This window comes from Pelodiscus sinensis, chromosome 3 (genome assembly GCF_052426305.1).
Source record: "Pelodiscus sinensis isolate ZL-2025 chromosome 3, ASM5242630v1, whole genome shotgun sequence".
NCBI classification, from domain to species: Eukaryota; Metazoa; Chordata; order Testudines; family Trionychidae; genus Pelodiscus; species Pelodiscus sinensis.
The window spans coordinates 14,735,140-14,756,283 of record NC_143054.1 but is presented as its reverse complement, the minus strand read 5'-3'; the positions used below and the strand labels follow the sequence as shown (position 1 = coordinate 14,756,283).

The 21,144-nt window shown below is 46.9% G+C and overlaps 1 protein-coding gene and 1 long non-coding RNA gene across 2 annotated transcripts in view; one reads left to right on the top strand and one right to left on the bottom strand.

Annotated features, from left to right (window-relative positions):
• Positions 1-1,424: 1,424 nt before the first annotated feature.
• Positions 1,425-15,782, bottom strand: LOC149524622 (uncharacterized). Its single transcript, XR_016349105.1, has 3 exons — positions 15,636-15,782; positions 5,512-5,603; positions 1,425-2,733 (listed from the first exon to the last, which is right to left on the bottom strand). It is a non-coding gene; the product is annotated as an uncharacterized LOC149524622 (long non-coding RNA).
• A 136-nt stretch (positions 15,783-15,918) lies between these two features.
• The window catches only part of TNFRSF21 (TNF receptor superfamily member 21), a 71,074-nt gene continuing 65,848 nt past the window's right edge, over positions 15,919-21,144 (top strand). The window contains exon 1 of the mRNA XM_075923388.2: positions 15,919-16,316. Within this exon, the coding sequence (XP_075779503.1) occupies positions 16,236-16,316 (81 nt within the window). The 5' untranslated portion in view covers positions 15,919-16,235. The remainder of the gene's footprint in view (positions 16,317-21,144) is intronic.

Genomic DNA, 21,144 nt, shown 5'->3' with positions numbered 1-21,144 from the left:
AAGGTTATGCAGAAAGTCTGTGGCAGAGCGAAGGTGGCCATTCATCCTCTCTTACAGAGGACAGCCCTGGTTTTTGCTACTCTGTCTTCTTATGGATATAAAGGAGGATGCTGTTATGCCTTCTATTCTTCTCTTGAGACCAGAGGTGAAAGTAAGTTGGTGCAGCACTCTGGCAAGAAGCAGCCAGCCAGCTGGGGTGCTCATGTGCAGTTGCTTCCAGCCAGGCTGGACTCCTGGGACTCTCCTGCAGGCTGCCTCCTAAGCAACAGGCAGCCAGGCAGGTGAAAGGGGCTGCCTGGAGGTGAGCACACCTCCCCCTCCTGAGGCTGTCCTAGCCCCTAATCTTCTTCCCCTCCCCCGCCAGCACCCTTTTGGGGAGGGGCTGCAGCTTCACATCTCTGGTCTTCTTCCTCTTCCCCTGACAATCAGGGAGCAAGGGGAACGTGCTCAGCTTGTGTCTTCCTCTTGCTCCTGACTGCTGAGGGGAGGACAGAGGAGAAATGCAGCAGGATGCGAACTTACCCTCATTCTTTGAGGGTCAGAGGAAGACCACCCAGTATGTGCAGCTGGAGCCCACCGCCTCCCAAAATGGCACCCTGAGCCTCCCCTTGCAGTCACCCCTAGACCCTCCTTACTCCAGCCCTGAGCCCTGACTCCTGAAAATTCCACATCTGACTGCCCTACGCACTAAAGGCAACTGTCTATTTTTGAGGTACCTTGATGGCCACCCTAGGCAGAGCAGAAAATTGAATCTGGCTTGCCACTGCACTGCACCATCCTCCCTCTCTGCAAGTCACTCTCCCTTAGGGTACGTCTAGACTACCGCGTTTTGTCGACGGAAGTTTTGTCGACAGATACTGTCGACAAAACTTCCGTCGACAATTTGCGTCCAGACACATGGAGTTCTGTCGACAAAGCAAGCTGCTTTGTCGACAGAACTCCGTAGTCTGGACGCAATGTTACAGGCAATAACACCTTCTGTCGACAGAGTTCTGTCGACAGAAAGTGTTATGCCTCGTAAAATGAGGTATACCAGCGTCGACAAAACCGTGGAGTTCTGTCGACGTTATGTCGACAGAACTCCGCGGTAGTGTAGACGCTGGTATTGTTTTGTCGACAAAAGTCCACTTTTGTCGACAAAACTAGGTAGTCTAGACACACCCTTAGTTTGGGTAACCCTGATTGTGTTTTTACAGTATTGCAAAAGAAAAATCCCAACCATTCATTGCTTCATAGCGAAAATTAAAGCAGAACAAATATTTGTAAATATATTTTATGCAAAAATGTTGTATTTCCCTAACAAAATTAATCAATTGCTTTATGTATTCATATGAATAGAAGGATAATTTTCCTTATTCATAGTATAAAAAACCAGCATATCCGATCTTTTTTTCCACTAAGAACATAACGCTTTTGTGTTTATATATTCAGTGTCTTTACTGTGAAAATAATAAATCAGTTTTTAATGGTTTAGAGCCTCTTACGCTTGACATAGCTTAGAGCCTCAGAATGTCATAATCCAGCCCTGGGCAGCTGTGCTGACTTTGGCTCCTAAGCCACACAACCCTATCATCAAGAGCCACGGTACTGAGGCTGGCCACTAGGCCTCACTGCCCTGAACCCAAGAATCTGATCACTGTGCCTTATCATAGTGAGGTCTGAGACAAGCAGCCCCATTGTCTGCTTCAGTGGGAGATGAGGGTGCAGACACTGCCACAGAATCCTATTGTGTAGGCTCAGCTTTGTCTATCAGGCAAGGGGCAGAATAAACACTCTGCCCACACTACTCCTCCTACAAGGAAAAGCTGAGAATTGCAGGATTCTCTCGGGGTGTATTCTATTTTCCCACATTGTTAGCCATCCTATTATGGATTGCCCCATTGTCTGCAAAAGAGAACCGCCTTTCTCCAGTACTGCACATAGGGCTGACCAGTGTCCCTCGGGTGACACCCAGCCTTGCTGCAGAGAGGCTAGGGAGGTAGAGCTAAGGAGACGTTCCACAGCAGTAGCCTAGGACAGTGATCTCTGAAAAGGGCTATAGGAGACAGTGAGGAATATCCTGGGGGCAAAGAACAAGGGTGAGAAATCCTGGGACAGAGAAAAACACTGAGGCTGGGGAAAGGCAAGAAGCCAAAGCCTGCAGGGCCTGGGAGGGGAAGTGGTCCCTGTTTTATGAAAGGGTTGGCAGACTGGAGGAGCTGGAGAACCACTCATTGTTGGGTTCATCTTCCTACTTTCTCAACAGAAACAACACTGAAGCCAGACACCCAGACACTGACCCCAGATCAGCTTTGGTTGGGAAGGAGCTTGTGGATTCATTCTGGCTGCTCCGTATCTGTGGTGCTGGCAGGCTCCACTCTGTCTAGGAGAGGAGCTGAGCCGCTGATCCCCCTGAGGCTGGGAAGCAGGGAGCTCGTTTTCTGAGTGCCAGTGCCACAATACATCCGCTGGGCTGAAGAAGGAACATGTCTGGGACCCTGTGTGTGGCTACTGTGTTAAGCTGGGGAAGAATGTGAGTCCTGGTCTGGAAAAGCCAAGGGCTTTGGATTTAGCTAAGTGTCACAGGGAAGCTGTACAATATGGTTCAATGAATAAGGCTCTACAAGTGTTGAGAAGGAAGGGTGGCTTTGTGGTTAAGTGACTGGAGGGGAGCTCTGGGTGCAACTCCAAACTCTGTCCCAGATGAGTGACCTCAGGCAAGTCAGCTGATCCCTCTGCATCTTAGTTCCTCACCTGTAAAATGGGGAGAAAGGAAACATCAATCTGTCTTGTCTATGTAGCGTGGGGCTCTTTGGGGCAGGGATCATCTCTCGCAACATACACTGCTTCCTACAATGGCCTCCAAGCTTCAGCTGGGGCTTTTTGGTGTGACCATAATATATATAGCAAGGGGCTCAACACAAAATTGGAAGTCTTTTCAGAAGCATTTGTTTACCAAGGGCATAGAGGAGGAGTCAGGTCACAGGCCACTTTTGCTGGTAAGGAAGTCTTCGACTTGGAACTCCATTGCTATCTAACTTACTTTTATGGCACCCATTACCATAGTATGTAACGGAACATCTCACACTGCTTAATGTATTTTCCTTTGCAGCATCCCTGCAAGGTAAGGAGCTTACCTTACCCAATCAGCTGGAGCGCGATTCAGCCTCCTCTGGGCTGAACACCACAGCCAGCTGGCCAGGCAGCTTCTCCTCTGCACCAGCCCACGTGGAGCGTGGTGCGCCCTGGCTGAGCGCCATGGCCAGCTGGCCAGGCAGCTGCTTCTCTTCCCTCCAGCCCGGCTGCCCTGCGCTCAGCCCAGGGAGGCTGCGCCTAGCTCCAGCTGTGAAAGCCACAGTCAGCTGGCTGGGGTGTTTCAGCCCTCCCGACCTCCCAGCTCCCACCATTCCTTGCAGCTACTCACCTGTGTTGTTACTCAGTGAGTAGCTGCTCCTCAAATGAGGAAATCTAATGTAAATGTACTGCGCAGGCGCGCAGTTCAGAGAGGGCTCAAGAGCTACTCCTAGAGCCCCTGAGATCTACCAGTAGCTCACGATCTACTGGTTGGTGACCACGGTTTTAAATTATGACCCTATCCTTCAGATTAGTCACAACCCCTCCCAGCTTGGTATCATCTGAAAACTTAATAAGCGTACTTTCTATACCAATATCTAAATCGTTGATGAAGATATTGAACAGAGCTGGTCCCAAAACAGATCCCTGCAGAACCCCACTTGTTATGCCTTTCCAGCAGGAATGTGAACCATTAATAACTGCTCTCTGGCTGTGTCTACACTGCACCTCTTTTCCAGAAAAGGGATGCAGATTAGACCAGTCGGAATTGCAAATCTGCAGGGGATTTAAATATCCCCCATGGCATTTGCATTTACATGGCTGCCGCTTTTTTCCGGCTTGGGGATAAGCCGGAGAAAAGCGCCAGTCTAGACGTTATTCTCCGGAAAATAAAGCCTTGAAAGTAGGAATAAGAGATCCTCCGGAAAAGGCTTTATTTTCCGGAGAATCACGTCTAGACTGGCGCTTTTCTCCGGCTTATCCCCAAGCCGGAAAAAAGCGGCAGCCATGTAAATGCAAATGCCGCGGGGGATATTTAAATCCCCTGCAGATTTGCAATTCCGACTGGTCTAATCTGCATCCCTTTTCTGGAAAAGGGGTGCAGTGTAGACACAGCCTCTGAGTACGGTTATCCAGCCAGTTATGCACCCACCTTATAGTAGCCCCATCTAAGTTGTAGTTACCTAGTTTATTGATAAGGATATCATGCAAGACCGTATCAAACGCCTTACTAAAGTCTAAGTATACCACATCCACCGCTTCTCCTTTATCCACAAGACTCGTTATCCTATTAAAGAAAGCTATCAGATTAGTTTGACATGATTTGTTCTTTACAAATCCATGCTGGCTGTTCCCTATCACCTTGCCACTTTCCAAGTGTCTACAGATGATTTCCTCAATTACTTGCTCCATTATCTTCCCTAGCACAGAAGTTAAACTAACTGGTCTGTAGTTTCCTGGGTTGTTCTTATTTCCCTTTTTATAGATGGGCACTATATTCTCTGAGGTAGTCCACATGGCTGGGCTGCCTTTGAGATCGACCAGGTGAGTCTGCATTCTCCTGGTGTCTGGCACTTAGGTGAAACCCATACGCTTCCACCAAACATTTCCATGTTGACGATTTGGCATTTTCCAACTAAACCCTGTTTCTTTGGAAAATTCCTGATCAGCTCTAATTATGCCTAATCAGCAGGGCTGACAGCCGTCTTGAACCTGGGGCAAGGTGTGTGAGGAGCAGCTCTGTGTTCCTGGAAAGGGTGGGGCTGAGGGGAAAAGGGGAGGGGCTGAGGACAGTCCACCTTTAGTGCGGCCCAGACCACAGCGCACCACCTCCAACCTTCAGAGCAGTGTGGACTGGTGCACCGATGCTCCGGTGGCAATTCAGAGGGACCCAGAGCTCCCATCCACTGCTGCTACTGTGCTAACAGCAGCAGACAGGAGCTCCATGTCCCACTGAATTTCCAGGCCATGGGGCAACTGCCCTCTTTGCTCCCCCACCCCACATCTGCAGGCCTGTGCCTAATTTACTGTGTGAGTGCTGTGCACACAGCTTGAGAGACACAGCCCATCCCATGGAACTTAAAGTCTAGCAAAAACTGGGCTGAGTACATTAATTACGGGGATTTGTTTTTCACACACTAAGGTCAGTCCAGAAGATATCACTACAATCATCTTGTTTGATCTCCAGTATCCATAGAATTGTTCCCTGCAGCTGGATTTGAGCATGTGTACTAGACAGATATCTAATCTCCTTTCCAAGGGACTGCAAGTGACAGTGAATTCACCACCTCTCCTGATAAATTATTCCAATGCTTAATCACCCTTGTGACCAGGACACTGCGTCTTCTTTCAATGCTGAATTTATCTAATTGAAGCATCCAGCCCTTGGATTGTCTTATGCCTTTGTTAGCAGGGTTGAAAAGTCCCCCTCTATGAGATCTCTGGTCAGTCTGTCAGTACCTGCATGCAGCAATCAAGTTACCATTCTGCCATCTCTTTTCAGGGTTTCCAGGTGTCTGGTTTTGAACCGCACAGTCTGCTATTTGAGCTTTCTGTTCAGGAAACAAATTGAGAAAATATAAATGAGAAAATATATATGTCCGGTATTTTCTAAATAAGATGTAATATAGATTGTGATGTAATGTCAAGTGTGTCCGGTATTTTTGTTGAAACCATCAGGCAACCCTATCTCTTTGAGAAACCCAATAAATTGAGTTTAAGCCTCACATCATAAGGGTTGCTTTACAACCTCTGCATAATTTTTGTGGCCTGCCTTTGAACTCCCTCCAGTAATTCCACACCCTTCAGAAAGTATGCAGACGAAAACTGGATGCACTCTTCAAATAGCTGTCTTATCAATGCTGTGTATACAAACAAGAACATTTTCCCTATTCCTGCTTGATATTCCCCTTTTTATACATCCAAGGATCACATCAGCCCTTTTTGCCCAAGCATTGCTCCACTGAGCAGAAAAGACAACTGAGACCTCTTGTCGAGGTGGTTATCTATGGTGATTTCTGAATCCCTGCTCTCCAAGACAGAATCTCCTATTCTGTAGGTATAACCTATGCTCTTGGTTCTGAGATACATTTGGTTTGGTTAAAATACATTTTGTTGGGCAGTGCCCATTTAACCAGTCAAATGACTGTCCTCCTTCAATCTTTGTCTTCTGCAAACTTTACCAGTAAAGATTTCATATAATCTACATTCCTGATCATATTAAGTAGCATTGGGCCAAGAATCAGTCTGGGGGTGCCTAACTGGAAATGGCCATTGATATCTCCCAATTAACAACTACATTTTGAGATCTAACTGCAAGCCACATTTAATCCTTCTAATAGTACTTGTTAATTCAATATAAAATGAGATTTTAATCAAAATATCATGTAGCACTAAGTCAAATGCCTTTGAAAAATCCAAGTATATTATGTCAACAGAAACAAGGAGTCCTGTGGCACCTGAAAGACTAACCGATTTAGTTGGGCATAAGTTTTGTGAGTCAAAGACACTTGTGAGTCAAAGTTTTGTGAGTCATTCCACGAGGAATAACGGTAGTTTGAACTAGGAAGCCTAGTTCGAACTACCTAGTTCGTGCCCCGTGTAGCCACGCTGCATGGGGTTCGAACGAGCGGGGTTTTAAAAATGGCGGTGCCCCGCTTATGCAAATGAAGCCCGGGAAATTCAAATCCCGGGCTTCATTTGCAAGTGCGGTATGCCTACATTACCCTCCTAGTTCGAACTAGGAGGGTAGTGTAGACATACCCTAAGAGATTGATTTGTTGCATCTGACAAAGTGGTTTTGACTCATGAAAGCGTATGCACAAATAAACCTGCTAGTCTTTAAGGTGCAATAGGACTCCTTGTTTTTACAGATACAGACTAAGGCCATGTTTTCATTCCAGGAAAGATCAATGCTGCTGTCTGTGATCAATCTTCTGGAGTTTGATTTAGCAGGTCTGGTAAAGACCTGCTAAATCAAAACTCAGAGGACACCCCCATCAGAAGCCGGTACTCCTGCTCCTGCAAGGAGTAAGGGAAACCAACAGGAGTGTTTGCTCCTGTCAGCCTCCCACTGTGGGGACAATGGAGAAACTTGAATCAAGGCACATTGAATCCAGCTGCATAATTAACAAAGCTAGAGTTGCGTATCTTGATTTGACCTTCTCCTTTACTGTAGATCTGGCCTAATACAGCTACCCCTCTGTTATATCAACAGTTCTCTTTACCACTCAGATCTGAAATCTTTTCAAAAATGGACACTTTTTGACAAGCCCTCCTTTTTATAAAACCATATTGGCTGGCATTACTTCTATTTTTAGACTCTAAATTTTTGTTGATAGAGTCCTGAATGAACTGTTCCATTATGTTGCCAAGATCAATGTCAGTGTAACTGCTCTATAGTTACTTGGATCACCAATTTTACCCTTTTTAAATATTGCAATTAAGTTGGCAGCCTGCCACACCTTTGGCATTTCCCTATTTTCACTGATGTTACAAATCATCATTAGTGATTCAGAGAGTTCCTCTGCTTGTTCCTTTGGGATTCCTGGGGATAAGTTACCCTGGCTTATTGATTTGAAAATGTAAGATTTTTAGCAGATGCTGCCTCCCCTCCTCCTGCTTTGTTTCAAATGCACCACAGAAATAGCTGTTGACCATGTCTGCCTTTGCTGCATGACTATTTGTGTCTTCGCTTCATAGGTGCTGGAAGGAGGGGGGCTCTGCAGTACCCCCTGTCTTGAAGTGTTTCCATTATATACAGGGTTTAAAGTTTGGTTCAGTGGCTGTCAGCACCCCTGCTTCACCCTTGCAATTACCATTTGCTAAGGGTTTTGTGCTTCCAATGGAGCACAGTAGATATTCCTTGTGTCCTAAGGTGGTATGTACTGGACTACACAATACAACTATCAGAGATGATTCAAGACCACACTCTTTCCCCTCAGTTCCAAAAACTGGATCTGGATGCCACTCACAATCATGTCTTTGCAATGTTCCATACCAGGAAACACCAGGGTTATACTAGCATGTTCAATGGACGTAGCAACCTGATGCAAGCTCCAACACCGTTACATCTTCTTTGCAGTTTTTGGTAGAAACATCTCCCCAAATGCCTGGCACAACCAGGAGGTGATAAGCTATGACAGCGTAGCAGCCAGTGACTCCAGTTCTGCATGTGCTGAGCTATGTTTGCTAGAGCCATCACGAGCCAGTTACAAAGCAGGGTGCATAGGTGGGAAAGCAGGAGATGCTGTAATGAGCAGGGGGCAATATGAGGGAGAGAACATGGAATGCTGCCCTTTAGCCTAATTTCCCTGCTCACCCATTCACCTTGACTTTGTCTCTTCGGCCAAAGAGGTGCGTTTGTATGGCAAGATAACGAATACACACTAGCTATCCATCACTGCGAAAGCCCGTCTCTTTAACACCCATAACCTTCTGGTAATGCTCTATGGCTGCGAAACCTGGAACACGATGCTTACAGAAGAATTAAAGCTGCACACCACCCAAAGAACAATGGAAAGACGCCTGGTGGGTGTAAGTAGTCTACAGCATGTTACTATTGACAATGTGCGCTCAAGCAGCGGTGTCAATGATATCCTCCAAGTTACATACGATTGGAAAAGGAGATGGGCTGGCCACTTAGTGAGACTGACAGACAACAGCTAGACAGAGCATATACTTCATTGGTATCCACAAGACATAAAGAGAACAAGAGGAAGGCCTCCAGCACATTGGGTGGATCCTTTATGGAGGATTCATGGAAGGACATGGACGAGAACTGGACAACACAGGATGGCATGAAAAAGTTGAGATCTGCATCCGTGGCAAGACTATTTGCATCGATGTAATCACGGATCTTCCAAGTAACTACTATAAACCAGGGGGTGCAGAAGTACCCCTACTTCCAGCACCTATGCCTACCTCTGTTCCCACGGAGGTCAATGACATATTTTGTGAACATTAGGCTATCTGGAACAATGCCTAAAAAATTATGTAAAAAAAAGTGTGGTTATGGATTTGATGTGATGAAGTCAGATCTTCTTCCTCCTAATCCCATGGCCATGCTTCTGCAGTGAGAGAACTTCCACCTAAGCATCCCTGTTCCATCAACACCTATCCAACACCTATCCATCAACATGGATTCACAAAGGGCATGTCGTGCCTGACCAATCTGATTAGCTTCTATGATGAGGTAACACATTCTGTGGATATGGGAAAGTCAGTGGATGTGATATACTGTAGGGATAACATATTAAAGTATTAAAAATGATTCCCCCAAGTGGAAGTGACTCCCCATAATTTGTTCCCCACAACTAAAAGTCTAAGTAGTATAAGTTTGTTAAGTAGAAGAAGCATATAGGTGTTTAGATTTATTCTTGTTAAAATGTTTAGATTTAGTGTTATCAAGCTTGATAAGTGTTTAGATTATTATTATTATTATTATTATTATTTGTTAAGATAGTTAAATGTTTAGATTTATAATTATTGCCCCTCTAGAATATAATTTGTTAGGAATGTAATATTAGGTCATGTAACTTAAAACTGTTAAGAATATACTATGTAGCCAGAAACAGCTCCCCTCTTTGTGTCCCAGGGCACGCTCAAACTTTTGCAAGTGGCTGCTTGTCAAGCCACTAACTCTGCTCTGGGAGCCAAGCCCTGTAATTGACTAAGGGCATTGTTACACAATTGACCTCCAGTTCTCTTCAAAGCATTGTGAAGCAATTAACCCTAATCGCAATGTGAAATATTGTAACTATAACAGTAACTAACTCAGCACTCAGAGAGAGAATGTTTTAAGAAATGCCACCCAGAAACTTTTGTAAATTTTTGTAACTACAACTCTTGTACATGTAAAATTATTATTATACAAAATATACAAAATACTGTATGTGAAACACTAATTAGGGAATGTATGTAAGAGAGAGAGAGTTCTTGGACAATGAATGAATGGAGGTGCCAGCCTGAGAATGCAGCATCAAAGGGCTGAAGAAGGCGTCTGGTGCCAGTGCAACCAAAAGGTGTCAAGTGGAGAAAAACTGGAGACTGGAGGTCCACCCTATGAGATCACTGACAAGCACCTGGCAGCCACCCTGAAGACATCAGCATGATGCAGCAATTCCCATAGACTGGCATAGGAAGAAATTCCTATAAAGATCTGACCAAAAGACTATGGAGTCAGAGTCCAAAATTCTGCTGCCAGCCCACCAGGAGCTTCAGATGCGCATCTGATCAGGACTTCGCTCCCCACTACCATCACTTGTGTACATAATACCTGGCCAGTATTCTATCACAAGCAACTTCCAGGCTGGTAACTATAACCTGAATGAATGGATGAATGATTGAATGAATATATATATATATATATATATATATATATATATATATATATATATATATATATATATATATAAAATTATTATCTTTACAATAAATGCGTTTTTTTGCCTTAACCCCTCTCATAAGATCCTGCTTGCTTTTATTGGTACAACAATACTTTAGCAAAGCTTTTGATACTGTCTCCCACAATATTCTTGCCAGAAAGTTAAGGGAATATGGATTTGATAAATGGACTGTAAGATGGATAGAAAGCTGGCTAGACTGTTAAACCCAATGGGTAGTGATCAACGGCTCCATGTCAGGTTGGCAGTCAGTTTCTAGTGGAGTGCCCCAAGGATCTGTTCTAGGACCGGTTTTGTTCAACATCTTTATTAATGATCTGGATGAGGGGATGGATTGCACCCTCAGCAAGTTTGCAGATGACACTAAGCCGAGGGAGAGGTAGATATGCTGGAGGGCAGAGATAGAGTCCAGAGTGACCTAGACATATTAGAGGATTGGGCCAAAAAAAATCTGATGAGGTTCAACAAGGACAAGTGTAGAGTCCTGCACTTGGGACTGAAGAATCCCAAGCATTGTTACAGGCTGGTGACCGAATGGATAAGTAGCAGTTCTGCAGACAAGGACCTAGGTATTACAGTGGATGAGAAGCTGGATATGAGTCAACAGTGTGCCTTTATAGACAAGAAGGTGAATGACATATTAGGGTGCATTAGGAGGAGCATTGCCAGTAGATCCAGAGAAGTGATTATTCCCCTTTATTCGGCTCTGGTGAGTCCACATCTGGAGTACTGTGTCCAGTTCTGGGCCCCTCACTATAGAAAGGATGTGGACACATTGGAGAGGGTCCAGCGGAGGGTGACCAAAATGATTAGGGGGCTGGAGCACATGACCTATGAGGAGAGACTGAGGGATTTGGGTTTGTTTAGTCTGCAGAAGAGAAGTGAGGGGGGATTTGATAGAAGCCTTCAACTTCCTGAAGGGAGGTTCCAAAGAGGATGGAGAAAGGCTGTTCTCAGTAGTGACGGATGGCAGAACAAGGAGCAATGGTCTCAAGTTACAGTGGGGGAGATGTAGGTTGGATATTAGGAAAAAACTATTTCACTAGGAGGGTTGTGAAGCACTGGAATGGGTTCCCTAGGGAGGTGGTGGAATCTCCATCCCTAGAGGTTTTTAAGTCTCTGCTTGACAAAGCCCTGGCTGGGTTGATTTAGTTGGGATTGGTTCTGCCTTGGGCAGGGGACTGGCCTTGATGACCTCCTGAGGTCTCTTCCAGCTCTGATTCATCCCTTTGGCAACATGTGCAACAGCTGCTGGGGTGGTAAACAGCTGTTCCATATTTGTGACAGCATATAACAGCAACAGGGGCTCTTGTAGGGCTATATGTCAGCTTTTCCTTTCTTGTGACTGTTTGTAGGTACCCTTGAAAGCAGGAGCCTTCCTGGTCCATTTCTCCTATGGGAATTTCCCACAGTACGGAGGGAATGTAAGAGATCTCAGGTCTGAAACTAGCAGGGCATATAGCAGGAACTGCCAGTTTCTTTCATGTACAGATGATGGAGCAGCTCCTATGATTACAAACAGCTTTTCACTGTGGAAAAAGAACCAGTAAATTCAGATTCCAAGAACACCCTGGCTACATCTACACTGGCACCCTTTTCTGGAAATGCTTAAAACGGAACAGTTTTCCGTTATAAGTATTTCCAGAAAAAGAGCGTCTACATTGGCAGGATGCTTTTCCGGAAAAGGACTTTTTCCGGAAAAGCGTCCGTGGCCAATGTAGATGCGCTCTTCCGCAAAAAAGCCCCGATCGTCATTTTCGCGATCGGGGCTTTTTTGCGGAAAAGTCTACTGGCCTGTCTACACTGGCCCTTTTCCAGAACAGTTTTTCCAGAAAAGGACTTTTGCCCGAACGGGAGCAGCATAGTTTTTCCGGAAAAACAATTACAATTTTACATTAGATCGTCATTGCTTTTCCGGAAAAGCAAGCGGCCAGTGTAGACAGCTGGCAAGTTATTCCGGAAAAGCGGCTGCTTTTCCGGAATAAGTGGCCAGTGTAGACACAGCCCCTCTGTAAAATACAAACGGTAAGAGCATAGGTGGATAGAATGCATTTCTAAGGGGGATTTACTGGCCTTTTATTAGATTAAAAGGTGCACATAATACTGGTCTGTCAGTTAAAAAAAGATGGTGTTTTGGTTGCAGTTGACTAATTCTGTGCAGGTTAGCAGCAACTCTCAGCTATAAATATTTCAGTCTAAATTCTCAAAACTGGGCCCTGAAACCTTTCGTATTCTCAGCATGTCAGGCAAAAGGACCTGGAACATACATTTACCAGTGGATTACACTTAATCAGCAAAAACTCTTGTTGACTTCAATACAAGTTTTGTAGGGCTGAAGAATGAAATTGCCCTTTTGTTGAATTATATCTACCACTGTGACATTATGTAGCCTCATGAATTGCAGCCCAATTTTTATGAATAGAATTTGGATTAATTTGTTAAGAATTGCCTTTAAGGAATTTGTAACTTTTTTTATATATTATAACTGAAACCCCATTTTAAACTCTGTACTTCTTGACTCTATTTAAAGCTAGGGGTGTGTCTGTAGTCTCCTTTAGAAGTGTGAAAGTGAAGATGTATGCCGGGGTGGGGAACCTCAGGCCCTGGGGCCAGATGTAGCTCCTGGCTTGGCTGGCTCTGGCTCTGAAGGCTCAGTCCCTGTTCCTTTCCCCACTGGCATGTTGGGGAGCCTGTGCTGCTGCTCCAGCCCTCCCACTACCCACTGCCAGGCTGGAGCACATAAAATCTATTAGGCTGGGCCTCTCTACTCTCTGGTGTGGGAGGGGAATGCGGGGAGTTTTTTTCCTTCTCAGTCAGGGGCACTTCTCACTTCTGTGCGGTCCCCAGTCGATTTTTCTGTGGGTCATTGGCCCCCGACCCAAAAAAGGTTTCCCCACCCCTTATGTATGCAGTGGGATCAGTCCCTGAAGGCAGCCTGGCTGGATGACCAACTGCCAGCACCACCTTGATGGCAGAAGAACAATGGGTGTGAGCTCTGCAAAAGAACCCACCTAAGAAAGAGAGAACAGAGAAGATCAAAGTCCCATCTGCTGTTAACTGATGACTCATGGTGTCACAGAGTCCTGGGGCAGTGGGACAGGATGGGATTTATAAACTAAGACTAAAACATATAAAAAGATGGGTGCAAAACCATAGAATTGGGTCCTTTGGTTCTACAATCGTTCTCCAGTAGCATCAGTGCGCACCAACACAACCCAGCTTTCCTCTTCATGTCTAGACCACTCAGCCAGTGGACTAGCATGAGCAATGGAAGCTGGTAATTATATCCCACCTGTAGAACTGTGTATATGAGTGTGTGTATGTCTGGTGGACAAATTTAGTAGCATGGCATCCAAAATGAATTCTGCCTTCACAATAAACGCAACATATGGCCTTACCCTCCAAACAAGATTCTGCTAGCTCTGTTTCTACAAGTGTAACAGTTTTGCCAGAGTAAGACCTGAGAAAATATTCCAGTATTTGACCCTGAGGTTTTGTTTTCCTTAACATTCTCTTTGGAAGGATGGAATCGATAAATAGGCTATCCCTCAGGTACACAATAAATAGTGCCCTAAACACGTGCTTAGTCTGCCAATTGGGTAATCCAGCCTTGGGTGGCTTGCTGTGTGTGCTGGAGCTGCGGGGGCTGGGGGGGGGAGGGGGGGGGCAGGGGCCCAGTGCAGCTGCCCATGGCAGCCTGGCTAACAAGGCCCCAATTGGGGCCCAGCCTGCCGCAGTGTCCTGAACCTGGCATGGGTAGAAGGGGAGGCCATGATCCAGCTGTGGCAATCCTAGCCTTGCCCCTCATCCAGCCACTGCGTCCCAGGTGCAGAAGCCCAGTCCTGGCAAGGAAAGGTAATCCAGGTTTCCCCCACCACATACTCTACTTCCCACCCCCAGTTTCCTGGCCTTGCCTCCTGCATTCCCACACACACAATCCCCTGCCCTGAGCCCCTCATACATTCCAGCCCTGACTTCTGCACCTCCACATCTCCAGCTCCCTGTCATAAGATTGACAGAAGACAGCCTGAATGTGTGCATGAAGCTGAATTTGACCAGTTATGATGTAAATTTCAAAGAAATATGTGAAAAGATGCAGCTGCAGAATTCCCATTAAATAAAGTCTGTGAGTACAATGTTTCAATTGTGCTATTATTAATCATCATGTCAATTATCAATAAGATTAAGTTGCATATTTTCAATCATGCAAATAGGTATTCTTATATGGCTCTTTGTTGATCGCTTGTTCTGAATTTTGAGGTAGTTTGGCTCTTTGGTTTGAAAAGGTTGCCGACCCTTGGACTAAAAGAATCTGCCTAGAAGACATAAGAGCATAAGGACAGCCATACTGTGTCAGACCAATGGTCCATCCAGCCCTGTATCCTGCCTGCCAACAGTTGTCAATACCAGATGCCCCAGAGGGAAGGAACACAACAGGTAATCACGTAATCCCTCACCTGTCACCCATATTCAAACAGAGGTTACAGACACCATTCCCATTCACCCTAGCTAATAGCCATTGGTGGACCTAACCTCCATGAAGCTATCTAGCTCTTTTTTGAATCCTGTTTTTTGAATCCTCTTTTTTGAATCCTAGCATTCACCACATCCTCTGGCAAGGAGTTCCACAGATTGACTGTGCACTGAGTGAAGAAAAACTTCTTTTTGTTTGTTTTAAACCTGTTGCCTATTAATTTCATTGGGTGACCCCTAGTTCTTATATTGTGGGAATAAGTAAATAACTTTTCCTTATTCACTTTTTCCACATCAGTCATAATTTTATAGACCTCTAAGCTGAAAAGTCCACGTCATTTTAATTTCTCTTCATATGGGACCCTTTCCAAACCCCTACTCATTTTGTTGCCCTTTTCTGAACTTTTTCCAATGCCAATATATCTTTTCTGAGATGAGGCAACCATATCTGCACGCAGCTTTCAAGATGTGTGTGTACCATGGTTTTATACAGAGGTAATAAGATATTTTCTGTCTTATTCTTTATCCCTTTTAAAATTATTCCTAACATTGTTTGCTTTTTGACTTCGGCTGCACACTGCGTGGATGTTCTCAGAGAACTATCCACAGTGACTCCAAGATCTCCCTCTTGAGCAGCTGTAGCCAAATTAGTCCCCATAATATTGTATGTATAGTTGGGATTATTTTTTCCAATGTGCATTCCTTTACATTTATCAACATTAAATCCCGGGGACTTTGCTGAATCTCTAGTCTGTAGAATGGACTCTCCGACAGAAAAGATTGCTATTGACTTCAGCAGGGTTCAGGTCCGGTATTTCCCCCATGCGATGGGTGGGATGTCAAAGTGCTATTCCCAGGCAGAACGCTGGGTGGCGTCACAACCTCTTGTGTGACGCAACAAATAAGGACCCCACCCCTTTCCGCCCCACGTGTGCGCCCCGCCTCTCCGCGCGGCTCCTGGTCGCTCCGCCCTGCCCGGCGCTGCCAGTTCGAAGCCGGCCGGCGAGGCTGGCACAGCCTCACGGTAGCGATGGGAAGCGGGCTCCTCGCCCTGCTCCCCTGCTACCTGCAGCCCGCGCTCCTGGAGCCGGAGGGCGGGAGCACCGCGCAGCCGGGGGTCCCCGCCGCGCAACCGGGCAGCGGCCGCTGCTGAGCGCGCCCAGCCAGCCCGAGGCGCCGCGCCTAGATGGGCAGCTCCTCCGCCGTGCACGCTGCGGTGCCGGGCGAGGCGCGCCGCTCTCTGCTCTCGCTGCCGGCCGGCTCCATGGCTCTGTGACATCCCCACGCCCAGCCTCACCGCCGCCAGCTATGGGGGCCTCTGCGGGCAGCCGCGCCGCCGCCTTCCCCCAGGCCGGCCGGAGAGCCGCAGCCATCTCCAGCCTTCTCATTGTGAGTGCGCGAAGGGAGGGGGGGCACGTGGCGGGGATGGATGGGGGGAAGGGCACGGTGGGGAAGGCAGCGCTGGGTGGGGGTTGGATAGACGGGGAGCCCAGGCCACGCGGGGATTGGTTGGGCACATGGGAGCCGAGGGATGGGTGCTGAAGGAGATGGATGGGGCCCCAGGGGCTGGTGATGGGGACTGGAGCACATGGGGATGGGTGTTGGGACTAGCAGGGGGTTTACTGCACGGGGTTGCTTTTTATGGAGCTAGGTGGGGTAGGGGGCTGCCGAGGGAGGGCAGGGACCGGGAGCGCTGGGGCCGGCGGGGGATGCGTGCGGGCTTCCTGCACTCCGGGGGTGCATTGCGGGGTGGGGGCTAGGGCACGGCGGGGCTGCTGCGAGGGGCGGGCTGTGCATCGCTGGCGGAGAACAGGCGCCAGCTGCCCGGGAAGGCGGGGGGTAGGGAGTTGAGGTGGGGAGGGCGATGAGCGCTTTGTCCCGGCTGCTGCGGCTCGGCGCTACGCGGTGCTCGCCCGGCCGGCTGTGCCGTTTGTCGCTGCAGTGAGTCACGCACGATGCTGCTGCTGCGGCGGCGGAGAAATCCCAATATTGTCTCTTCCCCCTTCCCCGCGAGCGGCCCCGTCTCCCCCTTCTGTTCCCTCTGTCACTCGCGCGCTGGTGCCCACAGCCGGGGGGGGGGGGAGGGAAGAGACAGGCTCTGCTCTCCTTTCCCCCAGGAGGATTGAGGGGGAGTCGCTGTCGGATCTCCAGGACACTCTGTCTCCTCTTCCCCGGGTCAGGATCCCAGTTCAGATCCCGGCAGGGGGCGCTACAGCAGTGGGCGCGGGGTTGGGGTGGACGCTTTGCTTTTGGGCAGCAATCAGGGTGCTGGGGGGGGGGAACAGGCTGGATGTGTTGTTACTGGGATCTCTGCACAGCTTTGCACTGGTTGTTCTGTGAGTGCCTCACAAATCTGCCATGGGAGGTGTCACTGGATTTAAAAGGGTGGGATAGAGAGGGGCGATGTCCCTCTTGCCACAACAACCTTCCCAACAGCAAGAGGTTACAGAACTGTCTCTACCAGGGAGGTATTGCAAACTACAAGACTCAGGACTTCAACAACTGAGCTTCCAGTCTAATGTCTTAAATAGCAAAGGGAAAAATCTTGCATCGGCTGGAAAATAGATTGTCCAGTTGTCATCTTGGCAGAGGCCTAGATGTTGCTCCTTAACCCACAAATGTGGCTAATAAGTGCAACTAATTGCATCAGAAATAAAAAGAATCTCCAGCCTTTCCAAGCATTCTCCTCCCTCTTTGCCAGCGTTATGGTGAAGACATTGAACAGGGCTGCATCTTGGCTCTTGCAGAATTGATCATTGCTCTGTTCAGAGCCCCTTTTAGGAGGTGACTTAGGGTAGCTTGTATTGTAAACCCAAGTGACAGATTAGAGTTTCTGATTTTTTTTTCTGGATTCATAAAGAAGCAATTTTGCAGTCTAGACTTAAGACATCTTTGGAGATGGTAGAGTTAGAGCGCCCGGGGTTTGAACATTGCTGTTGCTATGGCAGTGTTTATTCAGCACTTTACAGGCCAAATGTGTGTTTGCTGCAATCTTTGTAGAGAGAGAAGTGAAAGCTCACCACATCTTACTGCAGTTGGCTGCCTTACATTAGCATTTAACTGTTCTGTGGCCTGAGCAGAGTTCATTTGAATGTTGATTTATGCTTACAGTTTGCCCCATTCCCTTCCCAGGAGACACCAGTAAGCTGGCATGTCAGAATTCATCCAGGTGGATGGTAAATAAATTATGTACTCGGGTGAACTGTGGCTTGCTACGGAATATGTTTGTTCTCGGGATCAGGGTGGGTCTTGGCAAATCACTGCTGGCCCTATGGAAATCCCTGAGTAAACAAAAGTAAACTAAAAAATGGAACATGACATGAATTATTTCTTCAGATCTAAATCACTGATTTTTATACAAAGTTAAAGACTTTCAGAAAATAGAACATCAACTTAGGTTAATAAATTTACGAGATATGGTGTGTATTGTGGCCTAATTCTCGAGACTGCTGAACACTCCAATTCCTATGGGAAACATAATTTTAATATCTAGGTGAGCACATTTGGATTTTTTTTGGCAAACTCCAAGAATCTGAGCAATATGTATTCTGCCTCAATACACACAGCAAAAGCTACAGAGAACAAACTACATTTCTCGGGCTCTGAAACAGTGTTTCCCTGGCTGTCCCTTGGTAACATAATTGATGGGACAGACTACATGGTAAGTGATCCTTATCACCTTATTGGAGGCTTGTGCATCAGTGTAAGAGTTGAATACATTTAAAAAATAAAATGCCTCTTCATTGGTACGAGCAAGGCAATGGTTCTGAGTCTACAACTGGTTGTCTGATCTGTCAGTAATCCTTATGTAACATTCCTGTGTTCGTACCTGTGTCGCTTAACATGCAACAGGCAGCGACTGTCAGATTGCTGAATGCAGTGAGCTTTAAGGAAGGGGGAGCAGCCTATTCTACCTTTGCTTCATCAGTTTAAACACTTTTCTGCTTTGCCTTCTGTGTTGCTTTGTTTCTCTTCCCAAGGCAGGGAGGGGAACTTCAGGGTTGCTTGTTGATTAGCATCCTAGAGATCCTGTTTTTATTGAGGTCAGCTAGAGACCTGCCATTTGTGGTGGGACGGGATCAGAAAGTGCTACAGAAATGTGTAGTCCTCTGGACACTTAACATTTGTCTTATTTCTTTATGTACTAAGGTAGGAACTAACCTTCACAGCTTTTCTGATAGCTTCTTCATGTGACACGTTGTCTTTTTAGGTGGGGACTGAATGATGCCTTGGTACTGTTGTGACTTATTAGTATGGTACAGTTTATTTGCACATACCTCTTTAAACCAGGACTGTGTCATCCGGCAATATCAGGACCATGGATATTCCTGACTGAGAGAGCCCCAGGGCAGGAGGGCCAGCAGCCAAGAGAGCGCCATGCATGGCCAGGCTGATGGTAGCAGCACCATAGTAGCAGTCCCAAGGGGTAGCTCAGAAACCCAGCTGGGGCAAGCTGGCAGCCCAATCAGAGCTGCATGCCGGTCTGGCATGGGGCTGGGGCTGCCACGGCAACCAGGCTGGGACCACAGCCATTCAGCCAAGGCCACGTGCCATACAAACCGCCGGCAGCGGGCCGAGGTAGCAGTGTCACCTGGCTAGCAGCGTGACTGAAGGAGCCAGCTGTGGGAAGGGGCAGCAAGCTGAAGGAGCTGGTGGCAGGGGACCTTCCTAGTCCGGCAAATTCCCTCATCCAGGACTGGTCAGGTTTGAGGGTGCAGGACCAAGGAAGTACAACCTGTACAACATTTTCTTCTGTGTTCTCTATTAAAAGTCTCTTGCTCTCCTATTTTTGAAGGGTGGAGGAGAGAATGGAATCACCTAGAGATAGATGTAACTTGTGATGCTATCCTGCCCTTAGTAAGGATATGAAAAAAAAACCCGTGTACATGGTTAACAGATGAGCCTGGGATCATTGGTTAACTTCAAAGTTACACACAGGTCCACAGTACACGCGAGGGGGCAGGCAGCTCCCTGGGCCCCCCCCCCCCCCCCCCCAGTGTAACGTCAGAAAATGTAGGCAGTTAAGAGGTTACTTAAACACATTTTAACATCCCTAGTTCTTAGCACAGGTGGCTTTTTTTTCAGATCCACAATCTAAAGGAAAGCAGGTATAAATAATTAGGGAAGCTAAAACCACCTGTGGCTGGAAAGAGTATAAAAACTAATGCTCCTAAAGGGGAAACACGTATTTGGCTTCTGTCATCACTATAATACAAGTGACCGAATTTATGCTTGATTTAAACCAAATTGAGTAGTAAAGATAAAAATGCATTCTGCATAAATGAAACTGCTCATATGGCTTATTTAGCAAGTGAAAGCTCACTTTACTTAGTGGCTTCTCTAATTCACTAGCTTATGCAGGATTTTTCCCATCGGACATTTACTAATGTGGTGTCCAGTTCAGTATTATGTGTGCTAGGTGGTGAGATTTTTGACACTTCCCTCCAGAGGCAATTCTACAGACTAACAGCTGTAGCATCAAATTCACTGCTAACTATAACTCTCTTTGCCTACGCATCAGCTCTTGTTTCTACCAACTTACTGTCATGTGCACCATGCTCAAATGTTTTTTTTGTCTGTGTGCTTTCATAAATTTACCGGTGCCTTGCATATGTATATAGGAGTGAGAGGGTGGGGGTACTGCAGCACCCCATGACTTGAAATTATTTCCAGTATGCACAGGGTTTACAGTTTGGTTCAATGGCACTCGGCACCCCCACTATAAAAAGTGTCCCAGAACCCTTGGTGTCTTGATCTTCACTTAGTGAGTGAGTGATACTACAGAAATAAGATGACACATGGTGTCCTGAGAATGTCATAGATAGACTTCAGTGCCACTCCGTAGTGGGAGAAAAAAACCAAGTCAAGAAGTAGGCTGAGCAGAGGGGGCAGGTGGAGGAGTAGGTAGAGAAGGGCAGAACTGTGCAGTGGAATGGAGATGAGGGTGACATGTTTGATGTGGAAACAAATAGGGATGTGAAGATTTACCCAGTTAACTGGTCAGTCTCACCCTTAACGGGTGAGACTGACCAGTTAAGGCTAATTGTGGGGCTGGCGCAGCTCCCTTAATGCTGTGGGCGGGGGCCTGCTTCAGCCCCGCAGGTGATGCGCTGCACATGGGGTTGCTCTGGCCAAGACACTGGAGCAGCTTCTGCCTACAGGGCACCCTCCACAGGCAGGAGTGGGAGACAGTCCAGCCCAGCAGTGGATGGGGAGG